Below are 21,803 nucleotides of genomic sequence, written 5' to 3' on the forward strand. Positions count from 1 at the left end.
GGCTGCTTTTTTCATTCATCAGCAATTTTTAAGAAATGAACACGTGAGGCTTAAAATATATTCGATACCAACTTTTAACATCAAAATGAGTGTTGTCCTCAGTTCCTCTGAGAAACTACACATTTACTAAATAATGTTCTAGTGCTCTAAATGTCTTAAGGACTTCTCTTCTAGAATATCTCTTAGACCCAGTTTACTAGGAACATATTACCCTGTAGTATGCAGAGGGTGGCAAACTATGGCCACTAGGCCAAAGGCCTGCTGCCTAGTTTTGCAAATAGAATTTAATTGGAGCACAGCCAAGGTTACTTATCCACATATTGTGTATGGCTGCTACAACGGCAGAATTGAGTACAGACCATAAAGTCTAAACTATTCAGTATTTGGCCCTTAGAAAAAGAAAAGAAATAGAAAAAGACTTCTATTATTTCTTTAGTCCCCCTGCTACCCCTTTCTATGCTGTCTTTCCAGTTTTCACTTGGGACACCTATCTTCTGCCTCCACCCCACCCTTTATTTAGGAACAAAGACAAAACAGAAACCCTTGCCATTTAGGAGTTAAAAGACTCTGAGGCACAGGGAGAAAGAGAACAGAATCAGTTGGTAGAGCCAACTGGGAAGCTGGAGGCCTTACCATAGGCCCCCCTAGGCAGTAGGTTGATTCACAGAAGTTGACTTGTGAGTTGCCTGCTTGAACAAGCTGTAGGTGATGACATAGGTGGGCATTGTGGCCCTAACACTGCTGATGTCAGTGACTTGCTGGTATCCGATCACTGTAAGCTGAGGACTTCCTGTAATGTCATTTATCAGATCAATGGTATAAAATATTTAATATGACTTCCAGTTCCAGCCAGCCACCTCTGATAATGAGCTATACATAAACATTACAGATTCTATTAGTTCTTTTTATAACTCAACGCTTTTAGGGCCAAATAACTCAATATAGTCTTCTACTGGGCTTCCCTGAACATGGGTCTATAGAAACCATTACCTCAAAAAAAAATAAGTTAGCAATTTATTCTTTTTATAGAAAATATGTATTTCAGATGATGTAGTTCTTCTGAGAAAGCTAAAATACTTTAGTGACATTAAAGTGATAAGTACAAATTATGCAAAGGAATAGTTTTTCAAATCTTTCATTAGAAAGCAACAATATTAAAGACCATCTTCATACAGCAAAGAAAAATGATTTTACAAGTACCTTGCTGAAACTGGGTACTTGAAGGGAAAGAAATCCTAATAAGTTTCTAAAGAGCAAGACATAGAAAATAATTTTAATAAGTATATTACTACTAAAGATATATCATTGCCTTTTTAAATTTTTAGTAAATGCAAAAAAAAATAGGAACTTTTCATAGATTCATTCACTATCTATTTCATTCCATAAAATAGTACATTTACCAAGAGTGAATTCACCTACCATAGGTGTTTTGAAGTTGCTTTAACTACTTAGAAAAAACAATCCTATTAAGAATAGTTACAAAGACAAGCTCCAGAGTTGCATTACTGTTAACTGTATGTCTTTATGATCTGAGTTTTGAATCTGTAAATTCAAGAGACAGACCCAATAATAAATCAAAAGACACTGCAAATATGAATAAATGGATGTTGAAAGACCAAGAGAAACTCTCAAAATCATCTGGAAAGACACAGAATGTGCTTCCAAGACCTAGAAGCTAGTCCTAGTGCAGCAGCTGTTAGGCCCCTACCTCCTGCTTGCCCTAATCTGGTGTGTTGGGCTCCAGAAGTCATATAGTTAAGGGATACAAGATTTCCCAAGTGGCCCCATCTTATTTACTATGGATGGCAATGAACTTTGGCAAATTTTTGAAAAAGGGAAGAAGTAAGAGTATGAGACATTACAGTTGTGTGGGATGAGCCAACATTTTATCTTGACACCCTCCCCACTCAACCCTTAATTCCTGGCAAAAAATCTATCCACAGCCTTTACATGCTTTTCCTTTTTCTCTCCCACCAAGAATCTTTTGTTTCAGCAGGCCTGCTCCAGTGTCTGAAGTGAAGGAATGTGTTCTTTTCCATTATTTCCCTTCAGTCTTATTCAGGGATCTTCTCCAGGGATCTTTCTTTTTTTAACTGCCCTCTTGTCCTATAGTTTATAGGGATGGTGGGACCAAGTTTAGGCATAGGAGATGCAAGCCAAGGGGGAAATTCTTAGAAGACAGTTGGGTGCGGTCCTTTCTGTTCTGACAAGAGTTTGGGGCAAGCGTCTTAGAACCTACCCCTAGTACAAAAATTCCTACTTATCATACCAAGACGGTCAAACAAAAAGAAATGACTTTGGTACAGTTTACCTTAATTTTATGGTAGAAGGCAAGTAAGTTAAAACAAAGTCATGGTCTTAGTCTACAGTCTCATTCAGAAGACTGCCAAGTGTTCCTAAGTAGGTTGGGAAGTTGAGTTAGGGTACATAGAAATGTGTCTTCTCCAAACTACTCTTAAAAAACATTTCTATGCCTTTTAATTTTTTAACATAATGTCAATATTAAAAGGTTAAGAAACTTTAAACCTCAAAAAATAAAGCTTTAAAAACTAAATTTAGGGAATTCCCTGGCAGTCTAGTGGTTAGGACTCCACGCTCTCACTGCTATGGGCCTGGGTTCAATTCCTGTTCAGGGAACTAAGATCCCACAAGCCGCATGGTGCGGCCAAAAAAAAAAGTTAAAAAAAAAAACAAACTAAATTTAGTTTCCCACTTCAATTACCAAATTCCTTTCCTACCAAAACAAAGTATACCAAGCCTTTACACTGAGAACAAAAAGATTGTCTAAGCTGTAATTAGTGTAATTGTTACTGGTGGTACTCTATGAATAAGTGCAGAATTAAAACAAATAATGAAACATCCATCCGACCTAGCCCTGTATATTTATAAATAAATAGCTCTTCTGCACTTCCCCCTCAAACAGCAATGATCATCTTAAATAGCATTTTAATAATGATCTGTTTGTAAAAACAGAATTATTCTGCAACTCTGCTGGCACATTCAGAGAGGCCCTGCTGTTAGATCTGCCTCCTCAAATTAAAGGAGAAAATAGATACCAAATAATATTCTTTTACTGATCAAGGCTTTACTCAACCCAGAAACTCAAGGTTGGTAAATTTTGCTTGGTTTCCAGATAACTTGAGAAATAACATTCATAAATCATATTAGTATATTACAAACAGCTTAAATGCCAGCAATTTCACTGTAGAGAATGAAATTCTGGTCATTCAATGTCAAATGTTTTTTGTTTTTTTTTTTCCAATGTCAAATTTTCCAGTACTATTCTTCACTGAAGGAACAAGTCATGGTTCTCTGCCTGGTCCTTTAGATTTGGGCTCCATAATAAGAACTATGATTTAGTGAACCTGCACTTTATGTAAAGACCTTTACATAATATTTCATACTTAATCTTTACAACTCTATTATACAGGCATTACCAGTCCTATTTTACACATGAAGAGGCCAAGCTGAGAAAGCTTAAATAACTTGTTTACATTTGTAGCACCAGTTATGGGCAGAATTGAATACTAACTCAAGATTAAACCTCTTGCCATTTCCCTAATGCGAAAAGATCTTATTTTCTATGAGTATTAAAATTTTGCTTAGTGTCATTTGTTATAATACATATTACAATTCAAATTAGATAAACAGAACTTTCAAATAAACCTAATAAGTTTCTTTTGTCTTTCCAAAACACTTTATAGCAATAAATCCTTATCTTATATGTCACCTGAATTAAGAGATACTTAAACTAATGGCTAAAACCGTCAGTCTAGAGACACTGGGGAGAAGGTTAGATGAAAAATCCTGTGTCATTCAATAATCCGAAAGTACATTAATGTCATGGCTTCTACTACAGCAAATTAATATAACAAGTCACAGCAGGAGCAAGAGGAGGCGGCTAAATGGAGGAAAGTCATCTTCTAGAAATAACACGACAGTTCTCTCTGGCACTACAATGCTGCATCTTAGAACACACAACATGGAGGGTAAAAAACAAATGATGATGCAGTACACTGATATTGAATTTTTCAAAGATAAATTTAAAAAGGAAAAAAGGGCACATGCGTGGTCCTACCACAATGTCAGTGCCTAGTCCACAGTGAGGGTGACAAGAAGTTAGCTTCCTTAGGACCAAGGAGGCAACCTCGCACCTGCAGGAAGGCTTGTTGCCCCATCCATAGGAGGAATAAGCTTCCTGTTACGGCTGCAACTGCTAAGAAGCCAGCCTTGCTGCGGTTTCTCCCAGACATTTTATAGATACCGTGTGGCTGACAGGGTCTTGGTGCTCCGGTCGGGTGTCAGGCCTGACCCTCTGAGGTGGGAGAGCCGAGTTCAGGATATTCGTCCACCAGAGACCTCCTGGCTCCATGTGATATAAAACAGCAAAAGCTCTCCCAGAGATCTCCACCTCAACACTAAGACCCAGATGCACTCAACGACAGCAAGCTACAGTGCTGGACACCCTATGCCAAAAAACTAGCAAGACAGGAACACAACCCCACCCATTAGCAGAGAGGCTACCTAAAATCATAATAAGGTCAGAGGCACCCCAAAACACACCACTGGATGCGGTCCTGCCCACCAGAAAGACAAGATTCAGCCTCATCCACCAGAACACAGGCACCAGTCCCATCCACCAGGAAGCCTACATGACCCACTGAACCAACTTTAGCCACTGGGGCAGACACCAAAAACAACGGGAACTACGAACCTGCAGCCTGCAAAAAGGAGACCCCAAACACAGTAAGATAAGCAAAATGAGAAGACAGAACAACACACAGCAGATGAAGGAGCAAGATAAAATCCCACCAGACCTAATAAATGAAGAGGAAATAGGCAGTCTACCTGAAAAAGAATTCAGAATAATGATAGTAAAGATGATCCAAAATCTTGGAAATAGAATAGACAAAATGCAAGAAACATTTAACAAGGACCTAGAAGAACTAAACAGGAAACAAGCAATGATGAACAACACAATAACTAAAATTAAAAATTCTCTAGAAGGGATCAATAGCAGAATAACTGAGGCAGAAGAACGGATACGTGACCTGGAAGATAAAACAGTGGAAAGAACTACTGCAGAGCAGAATAAAGAAAAAAGAATGAAAAGAACTGAGGACAGTCTTAGAGACCTCTGGAACAACATTAAACACACCAGTATTCGAATTATAGGGGTCCCAAAAAAAGAGAGAAAGAGAGGAACTGAGAAAATATTTGAAGAGATTATAGTTGAAAACTTCCCTAATATGGGAAAGGAAATAGTCAAGTCCAGGAAGCGCAGAGAGTCCCATAAAGGATAAATCCAAGGAGAAACACGCCAAGACACATATTAATCAAACTATCAAAAAATAAATACAAAGAAAAAATATTAAAAGAAGCAAGGGAAAAACAACAAATAACACACAAGGGAAACTCTGCAAGCCAGAAGGGAGTGGCAGGACATATTTAAAGTGATGAAGGGGAAAAACCTACAACCAAGATTACTCTACCCAGCAAGGATCTCATTCAGGTTTGACGGACAAATTAAAACCTTTACAGACAAGCAAAACCTAAGAGAATTCAGTACCACCAAACCAGCTTTACAACAAATGCTAAAGGAACTTCTCTAGGCAGGAAATACAAGACAAGGAAAAGACCTACAATAACAAACCCAAATTAAGAAAATGATAATAGGAGCATACATATTGATAATTACCTTAAATGTAAGTGGATTAAATGCTCCAACCAAAAGACACAGACTGGCTGAATGAATACAAAAACAAGACCCATATATATGCTGTCTACAAGAGACCCACTTCAGACTTAGGGACACATACAGACTGAAAGTAAGGGGATGGAAAAAGATATTCCATGCAAATGGAAATCAAAACAAAGCTGGAGTAGCAATTTTCATATCAGGCAAAATAGACTTTAAAATAAAGACTGTTACAAGAGACAAAAAAGGACACTACATATGATCCAGGGATCAATCCAAGAAGAAGATATAACAATTGTAAATATTTATGCACCCAACATAGGAGCACCTCAATACATAAGGCAAACGCTAACTGGTATAAAAGGGTAAATCGACAGTAACACAATCACAGTAGGGAACTTTAACACCCCATTTTCACCAATGGACAGATCATTCAAAATGAAAATAAATAAGGAAACACACACTATGAATGATACATTAAACAAGATGGACTTAACTGATATGTATAAGGCGTTCCATCCAAAAACAACAGAATACACATTTTTCTCAAGTGCTCATGGAACATTCTTCAGGATAGATCATATCTTGGGTCACAAATCAAGCCTTGGGAAATTTAAGAAAATTCAAATTGTATCAAATATCTTTTCCAACCATGACGCTATGAGACTAGATATCAATTACAGGAAAAAATCTGTAAAACATACAAATACATGGAGGCTAAATAATACACTACCAAATAACCAAGAGATCACTGAAGAAATCAAAGAGGAAATCAAAAAATACCTAGAAATAAATGACAATGAAAACACGACGACCCATAACCTATGGCATGCAGCAAAAGCAATTCTAAGAGGGAAGTTTACGGCAATACAATCCTACATTAAGAAACAAGAAACATCTCAAATAAACAACCTAACCTTACACCTAAAGCAATTAGAGAAAGAAGAACAAGAAAACCCCCAAAGTTAGCAGAAGGAAATAAATCATAAAGATCAGAACAGAAAAAAATGAAAAAAAAATGAAGGAATGAATAGCAAAGATCAATAAAACTAAAAGCTGGTCCTTCGAGAAGATAAACAAAATTGATAAAACATTAGCCAGACTAATCAAGAAAAAAAGGGAGAAGGCTCAAACCAATAGAATTAGAAATGAAAAAGGAAAGTAACAACAGACACTGCAGAAATACAAAGGACCATGAGAGATTACTACAAGCAACTTTATGCCAATAAAATGGACAGCCTGGAAGAAATGGACAAAATAAACAGAACAATCACAAGCACTGAAATTGAGACTGTGATTAAAAATCTTCCAACAAACAAAAGTCCAGAACCACATGGCTTCTCCAGAGAATTCTATCAAACATTTAGAGAAGAGATAACACCTTCCCTTCTCAAAATCTTCCAAAATATAGCAGAGGGAGGAACACCCCCCAACTCATTCTATGAGGCCACCATCACCCTGATACCAAAACCAGACAAAGATGTCACAAAGAAAGAAAACTACAGGCCAATATTACTGATGAACATACATGCAAAAATCCTCAACAAAATACTAGCAAACAGAATCCAACAGCACATTAAACGGATCAGACATTCACAGAAATATAAACAAGATGACAAGGCAGAGGACTATGTAGCAAATGAAGGAACAAGATAAAACCCAAGAAAAACAACTAACTGAAGTGGAGATAGGCAACCTTCCAGAAAAAGAATTCAGAATAATGATAGTGAAGATGATCCAGGACCTTAGAAAAAGAATGGAGGCAAAGATCGAGAAGATGAAAGAAATGTTTAACAAAGACCTAGAAGAATTAAACGACAAACCAACAGAGATGAACAATACAATAAGTGAAATGAAAACTACACTACAAGGAATCAAGAGCAAAATAACTGAGGCAGAAGAACGGATAAGTGAGCTGGAAGAGAGAATGGTGGAATTCACTATCATAGAACAGGATAAAGAAAAAAGAATGAAAAGAAATGAAGACAGCCTAAGGGACCTCTGAGACAACATGAAATGCAACAACATTCGCATTATAGGGGTCCCAGAAGGAGAAGAGAGAGAGAAAGGACCCGAGAAAATACTTGAAGAGATTATAGATGAAAACTTCCCTAACGTGGAAAAGGAAATAGCTACCCAAATCCAGGCAGTGCAGAGAGTCCCAGGCAGGATAAACACAAGCAGAACCACGCCAAGACAAATAGTAATCAAACTGACAAAAATTAAAGGCAAAGAAAAATTTGAAAGCAACAAGGGAAAAATGACAAATAACATACAAGGGAACTCCCATAAGATTAACAGCTGATTTCTCAGCAGAAACTCTACAAGCCAGAAGAGAGTGGCATGATATATTTAAAGTGATGAAAGGGAAGAACCTACAACCAATATTACTCTACCTGGCAAGGATCTCATTCAGATTCAACTGAGAAATCAAAAGCTTTATAGACAAGCAAAAGCTAATAGAATTCAGCACCACCAAGCCAGCTCTACAACAAATACTAAAAGAACTTCTCTAGGCAAGAAACACAAGAGAAGGAAAAGACGTACAATAACAAACCCAAAACAATTAAGAAAATGGGAATAGGAACATACATATCGATAATTACCTTAAATGTAAATGGACTAAATGTTCCCACCCAAAGACACAGACTGGCTGAATGGATACAAAAACAAGACCCATATATATGCTATCTACAAGAGACCCACTTCAGACCTAGGGACACATACAGACTGAAAGTGAGGGGATGGAAAAAGATATTCCATGTAAATGGAAATCAAAACAAAACTGGAGTAGCAATATTCATATCAGATAAAATAGACTTTAAAATAAAGAATGTTACAAGAGACAAGGAAGGACACTACATAATGATCAAGGGGTCAATCCAAGAAGACGATACAACAATTATAAATATATATGCACCCAAAATAGGAGCACCTCAATACATAAGGCAACTGCAAACAGCTATAAAAGAGGAAATCAACAGTAACACAATAATAGTGGGGGACTTTGACACCTCACTTACACCAATGGACAGATCATCCAAACAGAAAATTAACAAGGAAACACAAGCTTTAAATGACACAATAGACCAGATAGATTTAATTGATATTTATAGGACATTCCATCCAAAAACAGCAGATTACACTTCCTTCTCAAGAAATCATATCAAGCATATTTTCTGACCACAACGCTATGAGATTAGAGGCCAATTACAGGGAAAAAAACATAAAAAACAGAAACACATGGAGGCTAAGCAATACGTTACTAAATAACCAAGAGATCACTGAAGAAATCAAAGAGGAAATCAAACAATGCCTAGAGACAAAGGACAATGCAACACGACAATCCAAAATCTATGGGATGCAGCAAAAGCAGTTCTAAGAGGGAAGTTTATAGGTACACAAGCCTACCTCAAGAAACAAGAAACATCTCAAATAAACAATCTAACCTTACACCTAAAGGAACTAGAGAAAGAAGAAGAAACAAAACCCAAAGTCAGCAGAAGGAAAGAAACCATAAAGATCAGAGCAGAAATCAATGAAATAGAAACAAAGAAAACAATAGCAGAAATCAATAAAACTAAAAGCTGGTTCTTTGAGAAGATAAACAAAATTGATAACCCATTAGCCAGACTCATCAAGATAAACAGGGAGAAGACTCAAATCAATAAAATTAGAAATGAAAAAGAAGTTACAACAGACACCGCAGGAATACAAAGCATCCTAAGAGAGCACTACAAGCAACTCTATGCCAATAAATCGACAACCTGGAAGAAATGGACAAATTCTTAGAGAGGTATAACCTTCCAAGACTGAACCAGGAGGAAATAGAAAATATGAACAGACCAATCACAAGTAATAAAATTAAAACTGGGATTAAAAATCTACAAACAAACAAAACTCCAGGAGCAGATGGCTTCACAGGTGAACTCTATCAAACATTTAGAGAAGAGCTAACGCTCAACCTTCTCAAACTGTTCCAAAAAATTGCAAAGGAAGGAAAACTCCCAAACTCATTCTATGAGGCCACCATCACCCTGATAGCAAAACCAGACAAAGATACTATGGAAAAAGAAAACTACAGACCAATATCACTGATGAATATAGATGCAAAAATCCTCAACAAAATACTAGCAAACACAATTCAACAACGCATTAAAAGGATCATACACCATGATCAAGTGGGATTTATCCAGGGATGCAAGATTCCTCAATATAAGCAAATCAATCAATGTGATAAACCATATTAACAAATAGAAGAATAAAAGCCATATGATCATCTCAACAGATGTAGAAAAAGCTTTTGACAAAATTCGACACCCATTTATAATAAAAACTCTTCAGAAAGTGGGCATGGAGGGAACCTACCTCAACGTAATAAAGGCCATATACGACAACCCCACAGCCAACATCATTCTCAATGGTGAAAAACTGAAAGCATTTCCTCTAAGATCAGGAATAAGACAAGGATGTCCACGCTCACCAGTATTATTCAACAAAGTTTTGGAAGTCCTAGCCACGGCAATCAGAGAAGAAAAAGAAATAAAAGGAATACAAATTGGAAAAGAAGAAGTAAAACTGTCAGTGTTTGCAGATGACATGACACTGTACATAGAGAATCCTAAAGATGCCAGCAGAAAACTATTAGAGCTAATCAATGAATTTGGTAAAGTTTCAGGATACAAAATTAATGCACAGAAATCTCTTGCATTCCTATACACTAATGATGAGAAATCTGAAAGAGAAATTAATAACAATTAAGAAATTATTAATTAAGAAATTAATAACAAAAGAATAAAATACCTCGGAATAAACCTACTTAGGGAGACAAAAGACCTGTATGCAGAAAACTATATGACACTGATGAAAGAAATTAAAGATGATACCAACAGATGAAGAGATATACCATGCTCTTGGATTGGAAGAATCAACATTGTGAAAATGAGTATACTACCCATAGCAATCTACAGATTCAGTGCAATCCCTATCAAATTATCAATGGCATTTTTTACAGAACTAGAACAAACAATCTGAAAATTTGTATGGAGACACAAAAGACCCCGAATAGCCAAAGCAGTCTTGAGGGAAAAAAACGGAGCTGGAGGAATCAGACTCCCTGACTTCAGACTATACTACAAAGCTACAGTAATCAAGACAATATGGTACTGGCACAAAAACAGAAATATAGATCAATGGAACAAGATAGAAAGTGCAGAGATAAACCCACGCACCCATGGTCAACTAATCTATGACAAAGGAGGCAAGGAAATACAATGGTGAAAAGACTGTCTCTTCAATAAGTGGTGCTCGGAAAACTGGACAGCTACATGTAAAAGAATAAAATTAGAACACTCCCTAACACCATACACAAAAATAAACTCAAAATGGATTAGAGACCTAAATGTAAGACCGGACACTATAAAACTCTTAGAGGAAAACATAGGAAGAACACTCTTTGACATAAATCACAGGAAAATTTTTTTTGATCGACCTCTGGTGGTCCAAATGGGACCTAATGAAACTTAAAAGCTTTTGCACAGCAAAGAAAACCATAAACAAGACGAAAAGGCAACCCTCAGAATGGGAGAAAATATTTGCAAACGAATCAATGGACAAAGGATTAATCTCCAAAATATATAAACAGTTCATGCAGCTCAATATTAAAAAAACAAACAACCCAATCCAAAAATGGGCAGACGACCTAAATAGACATTTCTCCAAAGAAGACATACAGATGGCCAAGGAGCACATGAAAAGCTGCTCAACATCACTAATTATTAGAGAAATGCAAATCAAAACTATAATGAGGTAGCATCTCACACCGGTCAGAATGGCCATCATCAAAAATCTACAAACAATAAATGCTGGAGAGGGTGTAGAGAAAAGGGAACCCTTATGCATTGTTGGTGGGAAGTAAACTGATACAGCCACTATGGAGAACAGAATGGAGGTTCCTTAAAAATCTAAAAATAGAACTACCATATGACCCAGCAATCCCTCTACTGGGCATATACCCAGACGAAACCATAATTCAAAAAGACACATGCACTCCAATGTTCACTGAAGCACTCTTTACAAATAGCCAGGTCACGGAAGCAACCTAAATGCCCCTCGACAGACGAATGGATAAGGAAGATTTGGTAAATATATACAATGGAATATTCCTCAGCCATGAAAAGGAACGAAATTGGGTCGTTTGTAGAGATGTGGATGGATCTAGAGACTGTCATACAGAGTGAGGTAAGTCAGAAAGGGAAAGACAAATATCGTATATTAACGCAAGTATGTGGAACCTAGAAAAATGATAGAGATGAACCAGTTTGCAGGGCAGAAATTGAGACACAGATGTAGGGGAGAAATATATAGACACCAAGGTGGGAAGGCGGCGGGGCGTTGGGGGTGGTGGTGTGATGAATTTGGAGATTGGGATTGACGTGTATACACCGATGTGTATAAAATGGATGACTAATAAGAAGCTGCTGTATAAAAAAATAAAATATAAATAAAAAATAAATTAAAAAAGGGATCATGATCTGTGGTGTTTATCCCAGGAATGGAAGGATTCTTCAATATATGCAAATCAATGTGATAAACCATATTAACAAATTGAAGGTGGAATACCATATGATCATCTCAATAGATGCAGAAAAAGCTTCTGACAAAATTCAACACCCATTTATGATAAAAACCCTCCAGAAAGTAGGCACAGAGGGAACTTACCTCAACATAATAAAGGCCATATATGACAAACCCACAGCCAACATTGTTCTCAATGGTGAAAAACTGAAACCATTCCCTCTAAGATCAGGAACGAGACAAGGCTGTCCACTCTCACCACCACTATTCAACATAGTTTTGAAAGTTTTAACCACAGGGATCAGAGCAGAAAAAGAAATAAAAGGAATCCAAACTGCAAAAGAAGTAAAGCTGTCACTGTCTGCAGATGACATGATACTATAGAGAGTCCTACATATGCTACCAAAAACTACTAGGAGTAATCAATGAATTTGGTAAAGTAGCAGGATACAAAATTAATGCACAGAAATCTCTTGCATTCCTATACACTAATAATGAAAAATCTGAAAGAGAAATTAAGGAAGCACTCCCATTTACCATTGCCACAAAAAGATAAAAATCCCTAGGAATAAACCTACCTAAGGAGACAAAAGACCTGTATGCAGAAAACTATAAGATACTGATTAAAGAAATTAAAGATGATACAAAGATGGAGAGATATACCATGTTCCTGGATTGGAAGAATCAACCTTGTGAAAATGATTATACTACCCAAAGCAATTCACAGATTCAACGCAATCCCTATCAAACTACCAGTGTCATTTTTCATAGAACTAGAACAAAAAATTTAACAATTTGTATGGAAACACAAAAGACCCCAAATAGTAAAAGTGATCTTGAGAAAGAAAAATGGAGCTGGAAGAATTAGGCTCCCAGACTTCAGTCCAGACTACAAAGCTACAGTAATCAAGACAGTATGGTACTGGCACAAAAACAGAAAGATAGATCAATGGAACAGGATAGGAAGCCCAGAGATACACCCACGCACATATGGTCACCTTATTTTTGATAAAGGAGGCAAGAAGATACAATGGAGAAAAGACGGCCTCTTCAATAAGTGTTGCTGGGAAAACTGGACAGCTACTTGGAAAAGAATGAAATTAGAGCACTCCCTAACACCATACACAAAAATAAACTCAAAATGGATTAAAGACCTAAATGTAAGGCCAGACACTATAAAACTCTTAGAGGAAAACATAGGCAAACACTCTATGACATAAATCACAGCAAGATCCTTTTTGACCCACCTTCTAGAGAAAGGGAAATAAAAACAAAAATAAACAAATGGGACCTAATAAAACTTAAAAGCTTTTGCACAGCAAAGGAAACCATAAACAAGATGAAAAGACAACCCTCAGAATGGGAGAAAATATTTGCAAATGAAGCAACGGACAAAGGATTAATCTCCAAAATTTACAAGCAGCTCATGCAGCTCAGCTCAATATCAAAAAAAAAAAAAAAAAAACCCAATCCAAAAATGGGCAGAAGACCTAAATAGACATTTCTCCAAAGAAGATATACAGATTGCAACAAACACATGAAAGAATGCTCAACATCACTAATCTATAGAGAAATGCAAATCAAAACTACAATGAGGTATCACCTCACACCAGTCAGAATGGCCATCTTCAAAAAATCTACAAACAATAAATGCTGGAGAGGGTGTGGAGAAAGGGGAACCCTCTTGCACTGTTGGTGGGAATGTAAATTGATACAGCCACTGTGGAGAACAGTATGGAGGTTCCTTAAAAAACTAAAAATAGAGCTACCGTATGACCCAGCAATCCCACTACTGGGCATATACCCTGAGAAAACCATAATTGAAAAAGAGTCATGTACCACAATGTTCACTGCAGCTCTATTTACAATAGCCAAGACATGGAAGCAACCTAAGTGTCTATTGACAGATGAATGGCTAAAGAAGATGTGGCACATATATACAATGGAATATTACTCAGCCATAAGAAGGAATGAAATTGAGTTATTTGTAGTGAGGTGGATGGACCTAGAGACTGTCATACAGAGTGAAGTAAGTCAGAAAGAGAAAAACAAATACCGTATGTTAACACATATATATGGAATCTAAAGAAAAAAAAATGGTTCTGAAGAAACTAGGGGCAGGACAGGAATAAGGACGCAGACGTAGAGAATGGACTTGAGGACATGAGGAGGGGGAAGGGTAAGCTGCGACAAAGTGAGAGAGTGGCACTGATATATATACACTACCAAACGTAAAATAGATAGCTAGTGGGAAGCAGCCGCATAGCACAGGGAGATCAGCTCGGTGCTTTGTGACCACCTAGAGGAGTGGGATAGGGAGGGTGGGAGGGAGGGGATATGGGGATATATGTATATGTATAGCTGATTCACTTTGTTATAAAGCAGAAACTAACACACCACTGTAAAGGAATTATACTCTAATAAAGGTGTTAAAGATAAATAAAAAGGAAAAAAGTTTTTTAAAATAAAAATATGAGTTTTATAATGTACCTAAGTCTGTAGATTAGGTACTATCTCATGTTTTTGTAACTAGCTTTTATTTGCTTAAAGGGACAATTTAATAAGTATAAAATAGGAAAAGAAATGGTAAGAATATCAAGATAGCATCCCACTTTTTAAGCCCCAGTAAATCATTTAGATAGGTAGATTCTAAAACAGAACTTCTGATTCTCTTCCTCTCAAAACTTCTCCTTACCACCCTACCTCATATCTAATCCATTAGCAAATCCTTTTAGTTCTTCCTTCAAAAATATATCTTCACCACATCCATCACTACTGAGTCCTTCATTATATGTCATCTGAATAATTGCAATAACTGGATTGGTTGCCTTTCTTTGGCCCCTACCTGCAGTTTGCTAGTCTCCATAGAGCAGGCAGGAAACAAGTCACATCTTCTGTTCAAAATCCATTTCAAACTTCTAGCACCATTTAAATTGCATTCCAGTTCCTTACCCTGGTCTATGAGGCCCTACAGGAACCAGCTCCAGCTTGCCTTCTCCACCTGGACTTCCTACTGTCCTTCTCCTGTTCACTGTGCTCCAGATGTGCTGGCCCTTCTGCTGGCCCTCCCATTGCCTTCCCCTACACCCTGGTTAATAGAGCCTGTTCCTCCATCCTACCCACCACTTCAGTCTCTCTACACCCCTCCACCCTGCTGAGATTTCTTCAGAGCCACTACCAATATATGAAACTGTACTGTTTGTTTTTATGTGAACTCATTTATTATGTGTCTCTCCCTCTGAAGAGTAAGTGTGACGAGAGCAGGTACTTGATCTGTGTTCACGGGTGCCTCCTTAGTTTCTGCAATACAGTAGGTGCTCAAGAAATGTGCCAAAGAGTAAATGAATATATAGATGAGCAATTTATATAAAGACAGCACTTAGCCTATACTTATTTGAATAACATAGCTATTTCCCTTAAAATAATCAAATCTGTCCTTAAAGGTAATTTATGTTTCTAAGTGAACTAGGTCAAAAAAAAAAGAAAAAGAAAAAAGGGGGAGGCGAGGAGGAAGGCTTACTGTGTATAGGTGGCTGTGTTGGCTCTGTAGAGAATACAAGAAGGTATTCAACAAGATCCCTGCGCTTAAGGAGTCTGCAATTTAGTGTCCAATGCAATGTGCCCACGCATGCGTGTGTCCTATAATAACAAGGGAATATTACAGGTAGACAGGACTTTAGGAGGAATGGTGTTCAAGCCCCCCACCCCCCATTATGGACTTCAGTGATGAAGAAATAATGGCAGCAGCTAGCATTTATTGAGTACAGACCATGGCAGGCACTGTGCCTTGCACTCTATGTGCTAAAAAGTCACGAACTAGATCTTGAGGGTTGAGAAGAAATAATATGTGGAAAAGAGTTCATCACCTGTGACAGAAGGTAAAGATCAGAGGTGACAATATGTGAGGTGTATCCGGAAGGCAGCAGGGAGGCCAGGCTGACCACAGTATAGGTTAAGAACAAAGGAACGGCAGGAGATGGTGTTGGAAAGGTAAAGTGGGCCAGGTTACCAAACGTCCTGAATAACAAGCCACTTAGCACAGCCTTCATCCTGGAGCCAAATGGAGTCGTGGGAAGAGACTGACAAGCAAAAATTATTTTATAGCAGAGGTTTAAATTAAGTCTATGTGTTAGACCCAGAACCTCAGGTGTGTTTGGTTTCATCTACAGTATTTCAAAAAGCTATTCAGCCTTCTAGACAAGGCATGGGAACATTCTATTCTCCCTATCACCTACAACTAAATCATTTCATCTACTACTACTATTGTCTGACTGGCCCCTTTGGGTATCAGTTTGAGACCCTAAGTTTATACAGTGCTAATGTAAGACCATTTGGAGAGGGAAACGAGGAATGGGGAAACTTATTAAGTAGCTATTGCAAAAGTCCAGGAAGCGGCAGTAAAGATATAAATTGAAAGAATGATTTAAATGGAAAAGAAAAGGAGCTGGGTGCAAGAGACATGACAAATAAGAGAAGCATTCATTAATTAGAAAATTTAGAGGGCAGGATGAAAAAGAAAGGCAAAGACGAGACCATCTGGCACAAAGAAAAGATAGGTAATCCCTGGATAATCCTTTGGGGTTCATTTAGACACTTACATAAGTCCTGGGTCAAACATTTTCCATGAACCTTCTTATGTCATTGGAAGACTATATTTCCTCTTTTGTGAGGAAGCTGGACTTCCCCTGCTCCCCTTAAAAGAGCCATTCAAGAACACCATGATTGCTGTTTCTAAGACCCTCCTTTGTCTAAGATCCAAAGACCAGCTAACTATATGATTTCATAAAGTCCTACTGCTTAGTCCCAGCCTCCCATCTTAACTTGGTAAGAGAATCCCACAGTGGCTAGTCTTAATGTAACTTAAATTTCCTGATCTTGGCCAAGAGACAGAGATGAATATTGCACAGAAGTCACTTAGATTAGACAGCTTCTCTGAAGACAAACGCAAAACCAATTTTGGGCTCTCATCTTTCTCTCCATCAGAAAGTTCTAGGTTATGTCCTCCCCTATTTTGTTTCTTGTGAGACAGGTAGACCTGAAGATATCTAAGTAAATGTTGCCAATAAAGACAGAGGGGGTAGGGAACATATTTTGCGCCTCTTTCAGATTGAAAGCTTTTTAAAGACCCAAGCAGTAGTAAAGTGGCTTCTTCTCCAGCTATCACATTAGGATATTATTTCTAAAAACAAAAATTCCTTGAATCTGAAGCATTTAAAATAGTTTTCTGAACATATGACATCTCTGCAAACAGATCACACACACATATGTTAAATGAAGAAAAATGAATGGTTTATTTCCATATGGCACATCATGTTGCTAAAATCTGCTCACAAAGGGACCTCAGAATTACATACTATGACTATTTTCAATGTGAATAGATTACTTTTTGTAAAATTTACCCAATACTTGACGTGTTACTTATTTAGAAAACAAAACAACTCCTTCACCCCCACACATGTAACAAACAGCCTACTGTACGTTGAGTGGACTTTTATTAGCAATATGAGGTTGGATCCTAATGCCAACTTGAACTTGTATAACATATTTCCTCTCTAAGATTTTGATGCTAGGAACAGCTAAAGAGTTTAAAGGGAAGACAATGTAACCCTCCCAGGTTCCAGAACACAGCAAGTCAATGATTTATTAGCATTACTAGGTTCCTGGGTAAAAGGGGTTTGGATTCTGACATTAAAATAATGTCAGGGGCTTCCCTGGTGGCGCATTGGTTGAGAGTTTGCCTGCCGATGCCGGGGACACGAGTTCGTGCCCCGGTCCAGGAGGATCCCACGTGCCGCAGAGCGGCTGGGCCCGTGAGCCATGGCCGCCGAGCCTGCGCATCTGGAGCCTGTGCTCCAAAAAATGAGAGGCCACAACAGTGAGAGGCCCCTGTACCGCAAAAAATAAAATTAAAAAAAAAATAATGTCAGTATATTATGGGTTTTGGGATAAAATTTCATCTTTTTCTAAAAACTGGGATACTCAAATTCAGCAAACAAGTAACACTTGCCACCAGACAACTGTTAGACTGAGGTTTCATACATACAGCATCCTTCTCTGAATTTTTAATCACTGCAACTGTAATATCATGACACTCACACAGACGTTACTCATATAAAAATTACTTAATGAGGGGATAAATAAGTGAATCTCTCTAACTTGCTGACACTCTACATGTGATAAACTTTTTTTCTTAAAAAAATCTATGAAATGGGGACTTCCCTGGTGGCACACTGGGTAAGAATCCGCCTGCCAATGCAGGGCACACGGGTTCGAGCCCTGGTCCGGGAAGATCCCACATGCCATGGAGCAACTAAGCCCGTGCGCCACAACTACTGAGCCTGCGTGCTGCAACTACTGAAGCCCACGCTCCTAGAGCCTGCGCTCCGCAACAAGAGAAGCCACCGCAATGAGAAGCCCACGCACTGCAACTAGAGAAGCCTGTGCACAGCAACAAAGACCCAACCCAGCCATAAACAAATAAATAAATAAAATATTAAAAAAACAAAAATCTATGAAATGAGCATAAATGTTTTTGATGCTTTTTTAAAACAGTAGAGATTATACTTTTGATGACAGTATGTCACCTTTTTTACATAAGAAAGAACACCAATGCTTCAGATATTAAGCTATCGTTTTACTTAGCAAAATTACTCTGGTTTTGGAAAAGCTTCCCAAACCTAGAAAAGTTTCATTTATACGTCTTTTTTTTTTTTGGCCGTGCCATGCAGCATGTGGGATCTTAGTTCCCCGACTAGGGGTCAAATCCGTGCCCCCTGAAGTGGAAGCCCAGAGTTTTAACCACTGGACTGCCAGGGACGTCCCCCACATGTCTCTATATTAATGAATTAAATTAGTGTACATGTTTTCAGTTCTCTATGAGATTTTATACAAAAACTTCACTTTATGTGATGAAACTACTTGTTTAAGAAAAAACACAACAGACACTTCCACCGTGCTGGTAATGGTTATCAAGGCCAAGTTCCACTGAAGCCAGAGCTGAGCAATGCAGAAATGACAGGAAAATGAAAGCAGAGATACAAGAAAAAAGGGGAAAAATGGCAATGAGAGAACATACTATTATATTCTACGATAAACACAGTGGTAGAAAGAGTGAAAAGCAGTAAGGAAATCTGTAAGGGGCAGAGTCACTCACAGGAAGAAATGATAGATTTGGGAGAGAAGGACTCACAGGATAGCACAGTGATGTGGAGAAAAGCAGGCTCACAAGCCTCAGTGGTTCCTGAGGGCAGGAAAAATATTATTCGTGAACATTATTTAGTTATTAAGAAATTATGTTCTGTATCCTATATTCACAAAAGTATGCACAAATGTGGCAGCAGAGTCCCCAAATGCCAAGAACTTCATCTGATTCCTCACTTATCCTCAGCACCTGACACATGAAGAGATCCCTAATACAATTACATTGAAAGCACGAAATAAAGTGTTTGGATTAAAAAGAAGTTTGTACTTATAAGCAAACCCACTATTAACTGGACATTTTACTTAGCTCAAAACTTCATTCTTAGGGTACTAAGCAAGTAGTAAGCATAGTGATTTCCAGTTTTGAAATTTTAAAAACCTTTCCTGACACAGGCAGATTTTATTAAAGGTATATTTTTCAGAACAGAGAAGGAAGTATTCAGAAACAATCTGTTTAGCATTATCATAGGAAAGTAAACTAGTTTTGTTAGTCGTATGTAGCTTTGGGGTTTTTTTAAACAGTATAACTTAACAGACCAATAGATTTTTAGGAAAGGGGACCATCATGTATAAAAAGTAACTTCACAGGAAAGACAACTTTAAAATGTTCATACATATAATTTCCACCTCTAGCTAGGTGTTATCTACAGGAAAAACCGACATTACGGGTTTGAGGAAGGACTATTCCATTTAGTTGTAGTACAATGTTAATTTAACAGTAATTCTACACCACAAATGTCCTTTAAGGCAGGGAGACTCAACAGGAGTACTCTGGTCCTTCTTCACAGTTTATACTTAAAAAAGTAAAATTAGACCATACATAAGGTCAGCTTGATTCAACTTGAAAATAAGCAGTCAGATAGCAGTAACTTTTTGTTATTACAGCTAGATTTGAATATGGTTGTGACTTCTGCCTTGATAATTCCCTGTACCAGAGGTCTGATGAAAATAAAAAAGAGAAGGTCCAGTGTTATACTATTAGCTGTATTAAAAATTTTTTTTTTTACTATTCTTAAAAATTATGGTTTAAAAATATGTATATATATATAAAACAGAAAACTGTCATTTAAACCATTTTTAGGTGTACTATTCAGTGGCATTAATTACATTCATAATGTTGTATAACCACCACCAAAACTACTTCTAAAAGTTTCATCACCCCAAACAGAAACTCTGTACTCATTAAGCACTACTAAATAATTTTAAGAAAAAATTAAGAAAAGTCAGTTTATGGAGGATTGACTATAAACGGCAATAAAAAGATCTAGTTAAACAAAAGAATGACTATTTTATCTAATTTTGTCAAGAAAAAAATTCAGAATAAAAATCATAGTTGATGGAGAACTGACTATAAATAGCAATAAAGGAAGCTAGTCATATAACAGTAATCATCTTAGAAAGCTTCCACAGGGTTCCATTTTCATATGTATTCTGTTGTCTATTTTGTCTTTGTTACATTTCCATTTTCTACTTGATGGGGTTTTTTTTCCAGTGATAATGCAGAATTAGAAATGGACATAAATTAAATTAAAAGCTTATTTGGAAAAAAATATAAGATGAAGAAGAAGAAAAGTAATTAGCAACCTAATTCTCAGAGAAGTAAACAGAATTAGAGAGTTAGATAGTAACTCCATAAGGCTGATAACTGGTGGAGTCAGTATTTGAACTAAGGCTCTCCAGACTCTGCTCCTTCCACTATGTCAGGCTGCCTTCCTGAGGCGCTATAGTTTTGGTATGGCTTTATTTTTCCCCCTTGAACTTTAAAAAATTGTATTATCAAACAAAGGAGGATGGTCATCTTGATATTCTCTCCTGCCCCTTTTTTTGGATTTTGACTAGCTTAATTACTGTTTAGAGAAACTTTAAAACTTTGAATTATTTGTAATATTTGACTTAGTCAAGCAGTAAGTATTAAGTTTGTTCAAACCTAGAGCTTATAAATCCATTCAGTATCTCCTACTCTTATTGTATTTTAAAATGTTTCCTTCATTGTATTATACTGTTTTAAAGAATTTTAAAATACTTAATAATAAGAAGAAACAGTGAGTATATATTTTATCTTCTAGATGTATGAGAAGAAAAATAAGATTTCCTTACAAGAATGTAACTAATCTTATTTTGTTAATAATTCCCAGGACCGCCAAATAAAAATCATAAGAATATGAAAAATGAGGTACATAATACTATACTAGAGGCATGCAATATAATTTTTGAGGTATAAACATCATGATTATACATAATGATTAAAAATTTATGTTAACTAAATTTCCCCCTCATGTTTGAGGCCTGGGAAAATTTATAAAAACAAGGCAATATTTAGCCTATATGT

General features: G+C 37.1%; 1 protein-coding gene across 13 annotated transcripts in view; it reads right to left on the reverse strand.

The window, feature by feature from the left end:
- Nucleotides 1-21,803, reverse strand: part of CNST (consortin, connexin sorting protein) — a 123,515-nt gene that overhangs the window by 11,662 nt on the left and 90,050 nt on the right. Inside the window, exon 9 of one of the 13 annotated variants that reach the window (XM_022579397.3) lies at nucleotides 656-790. The exons of 10 other annotated variants lie outside the window; for them this stretch is intronic. In XM_022579397.3, the coding sequence (XP_022435105.1) occupies nucleotides 770-790 (21 nt within the window). In that variant the 3' untranslated portion in view covers nucleotides 656-769. 2 more of the 13 variants (XM_089907715.1, XM_089907690.1) reach the window with 2 other exon arrangements.

The sequence above is a fragment of the Delphinapterus leucas genome, chromosome 1 (assembly GCF_059928025.1).
Source record: "Delphinapterus leucas isolate spDelLeu-1000000601 "Yukka" chromosome 1, BTC_Dleu_Yukka2, whole genome shotgun sequence".
NCBI classification, from domain to species: domain Eukaryota; kingdom Metazoa; phylum Chordata; class Mammalia; order Artiodactyla; family Monodontidae; genus Delphinapterus; species Delphinapterus leucas.